The sequence below is a fragment of the Gekko japonicus genome, unplaced genomic scaffold (assembly GCF_001447785.1).
Source record: "Gekko japonicus isolate JY-2015 unplaced genomic scaffold, Gekko_japonicus_V1.1 scaffold211, whole genome shotgun sequence".
NCBI classification, from domain to species: Eukaryota; Metazoa; Chordata; class Lepidosauria; order Squamata; family Gekkonidae; genus Gekko; species Gekko japonicus.
This window is the reverse complement of record NW_015164187.1, coordinates 893,706-907,409: the sequence shown is the minus strand read 5'-3', so window position 1 is coordinate 907,409 and position 13,704 is coordinate 893,706. Positions and strand designations below refer to the sequence as shown.

Below are 13,704 nucleotides of genomic sequence, written 5' to 3'. Positions count from 1 at the left end.
TTTGAGGATGGGCAACTCAGTGATCTTTCTATGTTCACATAGAAGAGCATCTTGTCTTTGGAGATGTGGGGAAGTGATGTGGTACAATTAGGGTTGCCAGCCTCCAGGTGGGGCCTGGAGATCGCCTGCTTTTACAACTGATCTCCAGCTGACAGAGATTCAGCTCCCTGGGAGAATATCTTAGTCTGGATAGGCCCGTGTCAGCCATGTCTTTGAGGATGGGCAACTCAGTGATCTTTCTATGTTCACATAGAAGAGCATCTTGTCTTTGGAGATGTGGGGAAGTGATGTGGTACAATTAGGGTTGCCAGCCTCCAGGTGGGGCCTGGAGATCGCCTGCTTTTACAACTGATCTCCAGCTGACAGAGATCAGCTCCCCTGGAGAAAATAGCTGCTTTGAAGGGTGGACTCTATGGCATTGCACCATGCTGAGGCCCCTCCCCTCCACAAACCCCGCCATCTCCCAGATCCACCCCCAAAGTCGCTTGGCATTTTTCAACCCAGAGCTGGCAAACCTGGGCACAATGTGGGTAGCCAATAGGTCAGAGTGGATTTAATACATCTGCTGATGGTTCTCATTGTTGTATTGAATTGGATGTCAGGTTTGTAGACATAGGGGGGTTGTTGAGCCACACTGAAGAATCATATTCCACAGTACTATACACCAACTCCAAAGCTGATCCTCTAAATGTTGTACCCCAAGTTGTACCATGTTATTCTTGGAGAAAGTTGTTTCACATGTGTATTTTTGTTGCTACATAGGTAAGGTGGTATTTACAGCTCAAGGTCCTGTCCAGGGTAATGCCAAGGTACTTAGGTATATGATTGTGTGTAAGGTAGACATTCAGTCACAGTTGGCAAGATTAATGTATGCTTCATGTGAGAACTCATCCTTCTGGTCCCTCTGAATCACCTACTCAAATGTGAGTATGATTGCTGGCTAGAACAGTCAGATTCCCCAGTCTCCCATATTACTCCTTCCATTGGCATTGTGCTATAATGTTAGGACTTGGCTCTTTTGCACAGGTCTATCTTACACTGATGTAGAACACCAAGTATCCTGTGTGGTTGTTATTGTTTCAAATACATTGTGGCAAATACATGTCTCTGACTTGATGTCACATACCAGGAACCAATTAAATCAGCTTTACTGCTATCTTGCCTTAGGTTTTGGAAGCCTTTTCAATTTTGCACACAAGTCCATCATGATTTAATACCTTAAGGTCCATGAAGAGCCTTTGAAGAACAATGAACTCATCTCCTGTGGCACATGACATAATTTTTATGTTGGCTATATTACACTTTTGTTGGATTAGCAAAGGAGGGCAAAGAGGAAATGACATTTCTGGCTTTGCCAGCAATATCAGTATTTTTCTGCTTTGGTATGCCCCGGTTTTCTATGCCTTCCTCCTTGCAAATGCTGATAAGCTTTGCAGCATTTTAAACAAACGGATCTCTCTAAACTTCCTGCAATGTTGAGCAATCTAAATTTGCAAGAGAATTCTTCAGAGGAGAACATTTCAGTTTGCTGAGGCTGCATGGTGGAATTCTCAAGGTACGTCAGAACCAGTTCCCCTATCTCACTTTTTGTTTTACCATTTTCTTATTTTTAACTTGTCCCTCAAGAAATTATTTCTTAACCTGTGCACTCCATGCTCTTCTTGCTCTCTAATTCTCTCACGCGATTTCCCCCCCCCAGTTGGCAGTAGTTGCCCCAGTTGACTTTATGGAGAGTGAATGGAATCTACCATTTCTTGCTTTGTCAGTGAGCTCCAAAATTTCCATCTTTCTGGAGCATCCTCTAATCAACAAATCAACGAGTAATCCAGTCATCATATATGAGAACGAAGTACTAAACCACAAGATACTGTCTGAACAAGTCAGAGTGAAGGATGCTGTGTAGGAAAAAGCAGCGGGGCATTGTGGTTCTGTGCCTTGTGGTTTCTGTTTGGAAGATTTACAAGTCTGTGTACCTGGGACCTTCATCTTCCTCAAACGGCATTGGAGAATGGTCAACAGTAGAATCCTTTTTGGAGGGAAAGCCTTGCAGCTATAACAGATGCTTTAATTTAAGCAACCCGGACTGGTTCTGTGAACACTACAATGCCTCAGTAAACTGCCTGCTGAATCCTAAAAACCCAATGGTCCCCTCAGGAGTACAGCAGTGGTGGCTGGTGAGTATTTAATCACATTACTGACAAGTTCCACTACAGGAATAGAAAAGGAATGAGAGAGAATATTTGACAGCCAGAGAATCTCTTTCAGCATAATTTACCCTACAGTGTTTTTGTGAAGGTAAAATACAGGGAAGAACCATGTATGGTATGTGAACTCCTTGGAGGAAGGGCAGGGTACAAAGAATACATGTGGTAGGAAAAGAGGAGGGAAAGGGGAAGGTCTGACAGAACACACGTACACATACACATTTTAAAGTTGGAAAAGTTTTAATGTTAGCTTCCTTGGGTGGGAATGCAACATAGAAATGTTTTAAACAATGTTTTAAACCACATATTTGTGCTGTGGTACCATCTGAGTAGAGGAGATAAGTCATGAGAAGTTAACAGAAACATGATTAACAATTACTTCACACAATGTAGACTCTTGTGATTTTATAGAAGCGTAACAAAGAGAAGCCAAAAAGAAGCAGGTTCTCTCATTATTGTGCTGGAAGCATGAGCTCTAACTACACCTGACTCATGTTTTTCCCTTCAATACACAAGCATGTGAGCTGCTTCTGCACAAACCGTTGACCACTTGTCATGGTGAAGTTTGGTAGCCAGGTCCAAAAGGGTTTGCTCAACAGTCCTCCTCAGTGCTTCCTAAGATTCTTGCTTGTCTGGTGCAGTTGGATGAAAGAAAAACTCTGCCTTTCACAAAGGTGAGGGGTCCAGTTGTGTTGCAGAGTCTGATGATGTCAGCAATGAAAGACATTTTATGGGTAAACCAGCTATAAAAATGATGGGATTGAAGTGTCCCTTTTATGCATCTAGATTTACTGGGGCTCCCGGCTATTGGCCAAATTTGGTGCCACACTAGGAACCAAGATGGCATTGGCTCAAAGGGGGAAGATCTGGTTCCCTATTGGTTACTTTAAATTTTCAGTGGGTGAAGCAAGTGTAGCCAAAGTAGGTGGAAGCCCAAACATGGTCATGGGAAAGAGAAGAATGCTGTGCACCAGGTGAGGCTACAGTGGCTAACCCTCTGGCTAATGTGAGCAGGTACAGGCAAAGCATCCGCTCATCTTAATTCAGTCATCCTGCTTAGATGGCCAAAGGATCTTAGGGTGCGGATGTGTCAGGTCTCAGTGGGAAGGGCTGAAGGCATCATGTGGTTCCCATTTGTCTGGACCCATCAGGAATTCCCGCTCCCTGCCCCCAGGCTCCCATCCTCAAGAAATTGATGAGCTGGAGAAAAAAATGTTCTCCACAGTGGCACTCTCAGAACTTACCTTAGTCTGTATGGTCTTTATCATAGAGATTACAGAAAATTTTAAAGCTTCACACAGAAGTGGCATAACAGTTTTGTTCAAAATTGGAGGAAAGAGCAACTACCCCTTGGATCAGAATCGTGCTATACGTTAGAAAAGCACTGCAACTTGGTTGTTAGAAGTGTCTTAGTACTTCCTTAGAGAAGCCACTTCCCAGCCCCCAATATGCTGCTAGTTTGAGCTTGTGTCTGAACTGCCTGACTGGTCTCTCTGTTTTTGTTCCCTTAGAAACTACAAGGATCACAGAATGGGAGCCAACTCCGAGAGATAATAAAGAATCTGTTTGACACCCTTTCATCTCCCTCTGCTAAAGTTCAGGATATTGCCCACTGTGGAACATGTTCTGTGGTAGGAAATTCGGGGAATCTGAGGGGCTCCAAATATGGTGAAAAGATTGACTCTCACAATTTTGTGCTGAGGTAAGTGGAGAAGAGTGCATGCTCCTTTGGGCAGCTTTGTATGTTATAGCAGAGTGTCGTTGTGGCTGAAAAGTGTATACGTGAAGCAGAGACTCTTCACAGTGCAAGAGTTTGTTCAAAATATTTCCACTGGCAGCTGAATATAACAACCTGGAAGTTATACTCATGAGAGAGATGGCAAAGTGAGAGAAGGGAAATAAGATATCAGAATAAAGAAAAGATTAATATGATGAAACGTACTTATGCATACTTATGTTTTGTGAACTATAATGGGTGAGAACAGCTATTGGGAATGATGATCTCAACCATGTTTATAAATTCTGAGTTCATATTTGCACAAGTGTGAAAACTCTTGATGTCATTTATTTTTTAAAACTGAACTTTGTGATCCATCCCCAAACGCATTCCATAGCCCTGGAAAATGACATCCCTATTTAAATATGGGTAGCAATCCTGATCTTGCCTTCAGCTGTCTCTACACATCTGGCTTGGTTGTCTTGAATAGATATGTCTGCTAGCCTTTGTTGTATCTCCTCAGGATGAACAAAGCACCCACTGCAGGCTTTGAGGAAGATGTTGGTGCAAAAACCACACACCATTTCATGTATCCAGAGAGTGCTGTCAACCTTCATCCTGGAGTCCATCTGGTGCTTGTCCCTTTCAAACCCTTGGATTTAAAATGGCTGGCCAGTGCTCTTTCCTCAGGAGATATTCAGCAGTGAGTACATTTGATATAGCTAAGTGGAGTGCAAGGAGTTGGCATTCATTTGGTAATGATGTGAGTTTAGGAATACATTCATTAGGGTATAGTGTTCCTTGGAGAATGTATTTACCAAACCCACTGGGTGAGAATTATATTCCACACCTTTCTAGGGACCAGATTCCTTCAGAAGTGGTGATGAGCAAGGAAGGAGCAAGGCCTGTTTTTGGCTGGCCTTGGATTCTCTCAGTTGGAAACTACTGACAGCATTCTTGTAGATTACTGAACATTCACCATGATCTTTAAGCAGTATGGTGAACCCATTGTCACAATGGCCTTGCCTGGAATTCCCTCAGTTGTTTGGCATTGAAAACTTGCCCGGAGTTGCTGGGCAACCAGGATCACCATCAAGGAACAGATTGTTTATGCCTCCTCTCCCCTCCTCAAGGTACAAGCTTATTTGCTCAAGATTCACCCAAGACTTCTAATTTCAATACAGAAAAGCTCTGAAAACATCTTTACTGATAAACCTGTCAAAATAACAAATAAACAGTGATGCTTCCCATCAGCAACAGGAACTAGGAAGACACAAAGCCAGATCCAAGAACAAAGGAAACCTGTCTTCTTTCTGCGTCAATAACCCAATCCAGTTTGAGGAAGTTTCAGATGATAAAACAATCTATCATCAGCTTTTGGAACAGAATAAATATGTCAATTCCAGTTCTAGCTATGTTGTAGAATGCCTTATTCTTTGCAACGGGAAGGTCAGTCTAACATTGGTACTGGATAAGTTGGTGGAATCTGTTATTAAAGATAGAATTAGTAGGCACATTGATGAACAAAGGTTATTGAGGAAGAATCAGCATGGATTCTGTAAGGGAAGATCTTGTCTCACTAACCTATTAGAGATCTTTGAGGAGGTAAACAAGCATGTGGACAAGGGTGACCCAGTAGATGTTGTTTACCTAAATTTCCAGAAAGCTTTTGATTAAGTTCCTCATCAAAGGTTCCTAAATAAACTCAGCAGTAACGGGATAAGAGGACAAGTCTTCTTGTGGATTAAAACAGGTAAATTAACAGGAAACAGAGAGTGAGTATAGATGGGCAGTTTTCACAGTGGAAGATGGTAAGTAGTGGGGTACTGCAAGGCTCGGTACTAGGTCCGGCACTTCTTAACATGTTCACTAATGTTTTGGAGTTGAGAGTAAGCAGTGAAATGTCTAAGCAGTTCAGGGCAGTAAAAACCAGGGAGGACTGTGAGGTGCTCCAAAGGGATCTGTTGAAGCTGGTTGAGTGGGCGTTAACATGACAAATTAGGTTCAATGTGGGCAAGTGTAAAGTAATGCGAATTGGAGCAAAAAATCCTAACTATAAATATACGTTGATGGGGTCTGAACTGGTAGTAACTGACCAGGAGAGAGATCTTGGAATCCTGGTAGATAACTCACTGAAGATGTTGACTCATTGGGTGACTGCAGTAAACAAAGCAAATGCTATGCCGGGGATCATTAGGAAAGGAATTGAAAACAAATCAGCCGGTATCATAATGCCCCTGTATAAATCTATGGTGTGGTCTAATTTGGAATACTGCATACAGTTCTATTTACCACACCTCAAAAAAAGATATTATAGCATTGGAAAAGGTGCAGAAAAGTGCAACTAAAATTATTAAGCATATGGAACACCTTCCCTATGAAGAAAGGTTAAAGAGGTTAGGGCTCTTTAGCGTGGAGAAATTATGATTGAGGGGTGACATGATAGAGGTTTACAAAATTATGCATGGGATAGTGAAGGTAGAGAAAGAAGTACTTTTCTCCCTTTCTCACAATATAAGAACTGGTGGGCACTCAATGAAATTGACAAGCAGTAGGATTAGAACCCATAAAAGAAAGTATGTCTTCACCCAAAGAGAAATTAACATGTGGAATTCACTGCTGCAAGAAGTGGTGGTATCTACAAGCACAGACAGCTTCAAGAGGGTATTGGATAAACATATTAGCAGAAGATCATCAGTGGCTATTAGCCACAAGGTACAGATGGAACACTGCGTCTGGGGCAGTGATGCTCTGTATTCTTGGTGCTTGGGTGGCATTAGTGGGAGGTCTTCTGGAGTTCTGGCCCCACTGGTTGACTTCCTGATGGCACCTGGTATTTTTGGCCACTATATGGCACAGAGTGTTGAGTCAGGCTGTTGGCCTGATCCAACATGGCCTCTCTTATGTTCTTAAGGGCAATACAGGAAGATACGGAGGCTAGGAAGAATATCTTGGATACATGATTTGTGTGCTCTGCCTCTGGTAAGAACAAGATGCTCAGTATCGAAGCAGTGATATTGAGGCCCTCAGTTCTTTTGCCACAGCTAATCACATCTTCAGCATCTCCAACAACCTTACAGACTCTTGACTTCTTTCCACATGCTTTCCTCTTTGTCCACTGCAGAGAAGGTCTTCTGCCTGCATCCTCAGAGCTTCATTATCATCCAAAGGGGAGCAAAGGTCTAGGGGAAACAGGGCACCGTGCTGAGGATAAGGGGAATGTGCCCTCAGAAGGGACCTCTTCCCCAGCTGGTGAGCGGCTCTCCTTTTGCACCAAGGAACCATCCCTGAGCAGGGTGGGAGGGGGGCTCTTGGTAGTGGGTGATTCGATCCTTAGGCAGGTAGACAGCTGGGTGGCGAACCCGCGTACTGACCGTATGGTGACTTGCCTGCCTGGTGCGAAGGTAGCGGACATTACGCGTGTTTTAGATAGGCTGGTAGATAGTGCTGGGGAGGAGCCAGTGGTCGTGGTGCATGTCGGCACCAACGATGTGGGGAAATGCAGTCGTGAGGTCCTGGAGGAGAAATTTAGGCTGCTGGGCAGGAAACTTAGGTCCAGGACCTCCAAGGTAGCCTTCTCAGAAGTGTTACCTGTTCCACGCGCAGGGCCGGAGAGACAGGCAGAGATCAGGAGTCTCAATGCGTGGATGAGACGATGGTGTAGGGGGGAAGGGTTCAGGTTTGTTAGGCACTGGGATACTTTTTGGAACAAGAGGGAGCTGTACAGGCGAGACGGTCTCCACTTGTCCCGAGAAGGAACCAGGCTGCTGGCACTTAAAATCAAAAAGGTGGCAGAGCAGCTTTTAAACTGAATATTGGGGGAAAGCCGACAGGAGATGAAAAGTCTCTGGTTCGGGTTGGCTCATCTGAGAGAGGTGAGGGGGTACCGGTTGCTTTTCTACAGGGAGGTGGATTGAAATTGTCCACAGAGGCCATGGCTGGTGACATGGACTGCCGGACAACGACTCGAGATAGCAAGAGGAAGGATGCAGGCTTAACTTGTAAGGGAAATTACAGCTGTTTCTATACAAATGCTAGAAGTGTCCGAGGTAAAATCGGGGAGTTGGAGTGCTTGGTGTCGGAGGGAAAAATAGACATTGTGGGTATTTCTGAAACTTGGTGGGATGAGGAAAATCAGTGGGACACAGTGATTCCCGGTTATATATTATATCGGAAGGATAGGGGGGGAAGGGTTGGAGGTGGGGTAGCTCTGTATGTCAGAGAGGGTATAAAGTCTAGAAAGATTGAGAGGCTAAGTGAATTGGATTCGCTTCTGGAAGTTCTATGGGTTGAAATAGGGGGGCCAAAAGGAAACTTAACACTGGGAGTTTGTTATCGCCCACCAGATCAAAAGATAGAGGAGGATTATAAAATGATGAATGCCTTAAAGATAGCAACTAGACAAAAACACTGTGTAATAATAGGTGATTTTAACTACCCACACATTGATTGGGTCAATATGTGTTCTAGTCGGGAAAAAGAGATTGAGTTTCTAGACACTCTAAATGACTGTGCTATGGAGCAGATGGTCACGGAACCTACCAGGGGAGAGGCGATCCTTGATTTGGTCCTAAGTAACACTCAAGACCTGGTGAGAGATGTAAAAGTGATTGCACCGCTTGGAAACAGTGATCATAATGTTGTTGAGTTCATCATTTGTACAAATAGAGAATTGGCCAAAAAGACTCACACAACCATTTTTAACTTTAAAAGGGGTAATTTCTCTGATATGAGGGGACACGTGGGGAGGAAACTGAAAGGAAAAGTAGAAAGGGTCAAAACAATTGGGGAAGCTTGGGATCTATTTAAAACTACGATCCTAGAAGCTCAAAAAATATATATTCCGCAGGTTAGGAAAGGCACAAACAGGTATAGGAAAAAGCCTGCATGGTTAACAAACAGAGTAATGGAGGCTGTAAAAAGTAAAAAGAATTCCTTTAAGCAGTGGAAAGCTAGTCACAGTGAGGCTGATAAAACGGAACACAGGCTATGGCAAATAAAATGCAAGTCTGAGGTCAGGCAGGCAAAAAGGGAATATGAGGAGCATATAGCAAAAAACGTAAAAACCAACAATAAAACTTTCTTCAAATACATTAGAAACAGGAAACCAGCCAGGGAGGCAGTGGGGCCCTTGGACGACCAAGGGGTAAAAGGAGTATTGAAGGATGATAGGGAAATGGCTGAGAAGCTAAATGCATTTTTTGCCTCCGTCTTCACTGTGGAAGATGAGAAGTGCTTGCCCACTCCAGAACCACTGATTTCAGGAGGGGTGTTGGAAGACCTGAGTCAGATTGAGGTGATGAGAGAGGAGGTCCTAAAACTGATAGACAACTTAAAAACTGAAAAATCACCAGGCCCAGATGGCATACATCCGAGAGTTCTGAAAGAACTCAAATGTGAACTTGTAGATCTCCTGACAAAGATATGTAATCTTTCCTTAAAATCTGCCTCCATTCCTGAGGATTGGAAGGTAGCTAATGTCACTCCCATCTTTAAAAAGGGTTCCAGAGGAGATCCGGGAAATTACAGGCCAGTCAGTCTGACGTCGATACCGGGTAAATTGGTGGAAACCATTATTAAGGAAAGAATTAGTAGGCACATAGATGAACAAAACCTATTGAGGCAGACTCAGCACGGTTTCTGTAAGGGAAGATCTTGTCTCACTAACCTGTTAGTGTTCTTTGAGGGGGTGAACAAACATGTGGACAAGGGGGATCCAATAGATATTATTTACCTTGACTTCCAGAAAGCTTTTGATAAAGTTCCTCATCAAAGGCTCCTAAGTAAGCTCAAAAATCATGGGATAGAAGGACAAGTCCTTTTATGGATCAAAAACTGGCTAGTTCATAGAAAACAGAGAGTGAGTGTAGGTGGGCAATTTTCTCAGTGGAGGGTGGTAAGCAGTGGGGTACCGCAGGGATCAGTACTTGGTCCACTGCTTTTTAACTTGTTCATTAATGATTTGGAGATGGGAGTAAGCAGTGAAGTGGCTAAATTTGCGGATGATACAAAGTTGTTCAGGGTGGTGAAAACCAGTGAGGATTGTGAGGCACTCCAAGGGGATCTGTCAAGGATGGGCGAGTGGGCGTCAACATGGCAAATGGGGTTCAATGTGGCCAAGTGCAAGGTGATGCACATTGGAGCCAAAAATCCTAAATATAAATACACATTGATGGGGTCTGAACTGGCAGAGACTGAGCAAGAGAGAGATCTTGGAGTTGTAGTGGATAACTCACTGAAAATGTCGAGACAGTGTGTGACTGCAATAAAGAAGGCCAATGCTATGCTGGGGATTATTAGGAAGGGTATTGAAAACAGATCAGCCAATATAATAATGCCCCTATATAAATCAATGGTGAGACCTCATTTGGAATACTGTGTGCAGTTCTGGTCACCACACCTTAAAAAGGATATTATAGCTTTGGAAAAAGTGCAGAAAAGGGCAACTCGAATGATAAAAGGGTTGGAACACTTTCCCTATGAGGAAAGGTTAAAGCGCTTAGGGCTCTTTAGCTTGGAGAAAAGACGACTGAGGGGTGACATGATCGAGGTTTATAAGATTATGCATGGGAAAGAGCAGGTAGAGAAAGAGGTACTTTTCTCCCTTTCTCACAATACAAGAACTCGTGGGCACTCCATGAAACTGCAGAGCGTTCGGGTTAGAACGGATAAAAGGAAGTACTTCTTCACCCAAAGAGTGATTAACACTTGGAATTCACTGCCACAGGAAGTGGTGGGTGCTACAAGCATGGACGGCTTCAAAAGGGAATTAGATAAGCATATGGAGCAGAGGTCCATCAGTGGCTATTAGCCACAAGGTATAGCTAGGGGCTCTGGGGCAAGTGATGCTCTGTCTTCTTGGTGCTTGGGGGGGGTCAACAGTGGGAGGGCTTCTAATGTCCTGGCCCCACTGCTGGACCTCCTGATGGCACTGGTATTTCTGGCCACTGTGTGACACAGAGTGTTGGACTGGATGGGCCTTTGGCCTGATCCAACATTGGCGTCTCTGATGTTCTGAAAGAGGGGAGAAAGAGAGATGCTTTGAGGGTGGTGCAGGACCAAGTAAAAAAAATGTGTGATTGATATTAAATCCTTCCATTTCTTTCATAGCACATACAAAAGAGTGAAACAATTCATCAAAGCAGACAAAAGCAAGGTGAGTAGATGAAGGCAACAATGCTTTGCTTTAGTTAGCTTATGATGTCCTGTTGTTTTGCAGAATATTTGTTCCCCATATTTACTTGCTCCAAGGAATATTTGGGCAGAGGGAAGATTCTGGGAAAGAAGAACATACCTTAAAGTGTTAAAATGAAGCAGTTCTGGGCTTCTTACTTGGAATTTACATAGAATCTTTATCCCCCACATTTCTCCCCCGAAGGGGGCTTAAAGCAGCTTTCAACTGTACAAAAAATATAATGGGTAGGGCGGGATATAAATCCCAAAATAAATAAATAGGAAAAAGTATAATTTAAATTAAAAATAATAATATCTTGGGCTGTTCCTGGATGAAATAGGCCAGCTCATCCAAGGCTACAACCTGGGCACCAAGAGCCCTTTTTCTGTTGCCCAGGGGCTCATGCCTCCATCCATACCCAAACTTCATATCGGGAGGTAGGAAGTGCAAGCAAAAGCACAAGTCAGACGTTATAGCTGGCAGCTACATTCATCCCAATCTGCTCTCCCAGCATCATAAGAACAAAATTCTCCCCCCCCCCGATGTTATCAGTCTTTTGAGCCAAATGAAGATCTATGTCTGAGTTGCCATTTGTGACTCTTCATATGGTTATTTAAGGGGGGGAAATGGGTCCAAAAATGACATGACATCCATTTGCCTCTGAGGCACTCATGACAGCAGTGACAAATTTTTAATCTACAAGGACTGAAGGGATTGCTCACAGACTGTGTGCCATGATCAGAGAGGGCAATTTAGCATTGTTTTTGCAAGGACCCAAGGACAGGCCTAACTCAATGTGCTCGGCCACAGGAGCTAGTTGCATCCCCCATGCTTATGTCCCTCTCCTCAGTTTCTCATGGTTATGCTTATGGAATAAGAGTTGTAATTTATTTGATGGCTGCAATAGCAGGAAAAATTGGATATATACTGTGACTGTATTTGAGAGGCCATCCAGATATTCACACCTTTCCTTTCCCCCAGGTTCTAATACTGAATCCTGCCTTTCTGAAATACATCCAGGAAAAGTGGACCAAGAACCATGGAAAATATCCTTCCACTGGATTGATTGCATTGATCTTTGCCATCCACACTTGTACACGGGTATGTGTGACAATACTGACATCTTTATATCCTTCAGGTAACCCCCACAGCTTTGAAACAGGAAAAGCAAGCTATACAGATGAACATATGACCAATACTAAAACAGTGCTGACCCTCTTCTATGAGGCATATTAATATGCTAAGGTGAAAAGCTGTAGGAACTTTGAAAATTATCTGGATAGACTATAATGTAACAGCTCTTTGCATTCTCACTGGATGCCTTTGCTTTCATTTTGTAAAACAATATTCAGGCTTGGCTAAGGGTATTAGCCAAGGCATACAGCCAGTAATTATTTATTTAATTAATTATTTATTTCAGCCTACTACCCCACTCTAACCCCCTAAGGGGTCTCTGAGCGGCTACAGTTACTCATTTATCCCTAACCTACGGCAACAATTATTAGGGGTGGGGACAATCCCTACCGGCACCCAGTGGAGGGGTTTTTCTCCCAGTCGGCTATGTCGACTTCAGCGTCACTCGGCTTCTGGCTCCTTTCTGGCAGTCTTTCAGTGGCGGATCAGTCGGGCCCTTCTGTCACACGGCATGCTCCGGCGCGGCCTTGGCTCAGTCCTCGCGGCTCCGCCCGCCTGCGCCGTCCACGCTCGCATGTCGTCCTGGCTCCGCCTCTCTGCCGACGTCTGTTCCACCTCCGATGTGCCCGGACGCCATCTTCGCTGCTCGCTGCTTGCCGCTTTCGCCGTCCACCAGGCTCTGACACTCCAACGGCCCCCACAGCCGTAAACTAGAATGGTGCTAGAGGAAAGCTACATTTGAAATACACAGATCTTTCAGGAAAAGTCTGGCTTGTAATGCAGTAGAATATTTTTCATGTGGAAGAACACTGCAGAAATCAGCATTCCCTGTTGCAAAATGGCTGTATTCTGTGATGCTTTGTGCTCTCTGTGGCAGGTCTCTGTGTTTGGTTTTGGAGCAGACAACAGTGGGAATTGGCACCACTACTGGGAAGAGAACCGTGATGCTGGAGCATTCCACAAGACTGGGGTTCATAATGCCGTTTTTGAACAAAGGCTCATTGAAAGACTAGCAACAGAAGGCAAAGTATCCCTTTTCCGGTAGCTTTCTCCTGAGCGGCACCATGGCAGACTGTGATCCTGTGCATTCTACTTTCTATTACGGAAAGAAAATCAACTGAATACACTTTGCCTTGGATTAAATGGCTTCAGAGAAAAGTCCACAAAAAAAGAAATCACTGTGTAGATATGCCACATGGGGGCCCATTACCTTTTCTGGCTTCAAACAACACAAGGGTTGCTATTCGCTATACATCAATGACTTATCTAATGTTTAATAGAACTATGCACTCCTGCGTCTCTGAACATGGATGCCACAAGCAAGTACAAAAAGACAGCACTCTGCTTTGCTTCTGATCTCAGCAAAAATTGTTAACAAGGCACCCTTAGCCAGATGAGAACTGTGTTTTTACCTGATATTGTGTAGTTAATGCGTAGTGCAAGTGAAGGACCCACAAGGACTCACAAGGGGCATC

The 13,704-nt window shown here is 43.9% G+C and overlaps 1 protein-coding gene across 1 annotated transcript; it reads left to right on the top strand.

Moving 5' to 3' along the window:
* The first annotated feature begins 1,892 nt into the window (after positions 1-1,892).
* On the top strand, positions 1,893-13,274 carry LOC107107861 (CMP-N-acetylneuraminate-beta-galactosamide-alpha-2,3-sialyltransferase 2-like). Its single transcript, XM_015408217.1, has 6 exons — positions 1,893-2,174; positions 3,716-3,906; positions 4,445-4,624; positions 11,032-11,077; positions 12,077-12,196; positions 13,107-13,274. The coding sequence occupies exons 1-6, from the start codon at positions 1,893-1,895 to the stop codon at positions 13,272-13,274; spliced, it is 987 nt and encodes a 328-aa protein (XP_015263703.1).
* The last annotated feature ends 430 nt before the right edge of the window (positions 13,275-13,704 follow it).

What these genes read in the sequence shown, in the direction of transcription:
- LOC107107861 (XM_015408217.1), top strand. Translation starts at nt 1,893, where the DNA reads ATGCTGTGTAGGAAAAAGCAGCGGGGCATTGTGGTTCTGTGCCTTGTG. An exon ending in GAGTACAGCAGTGGTGGCTG is followed by an intron (nt 2,175 to 3,715) that starts GTGAGTATTTAA and finishes TTGTTCCCTTAG; the next exon opens with AAACTACAAGGATCACAGAA. An exon ending in TCAAAGCAGACAAAAGCAAG is followed by an intron (nt 11,078 to 12,076) that starts GTGAGTAGATGA and finishes CCTTTCCCCCAG; the next exon opens with GTTCTAATACTGAATCCTGC.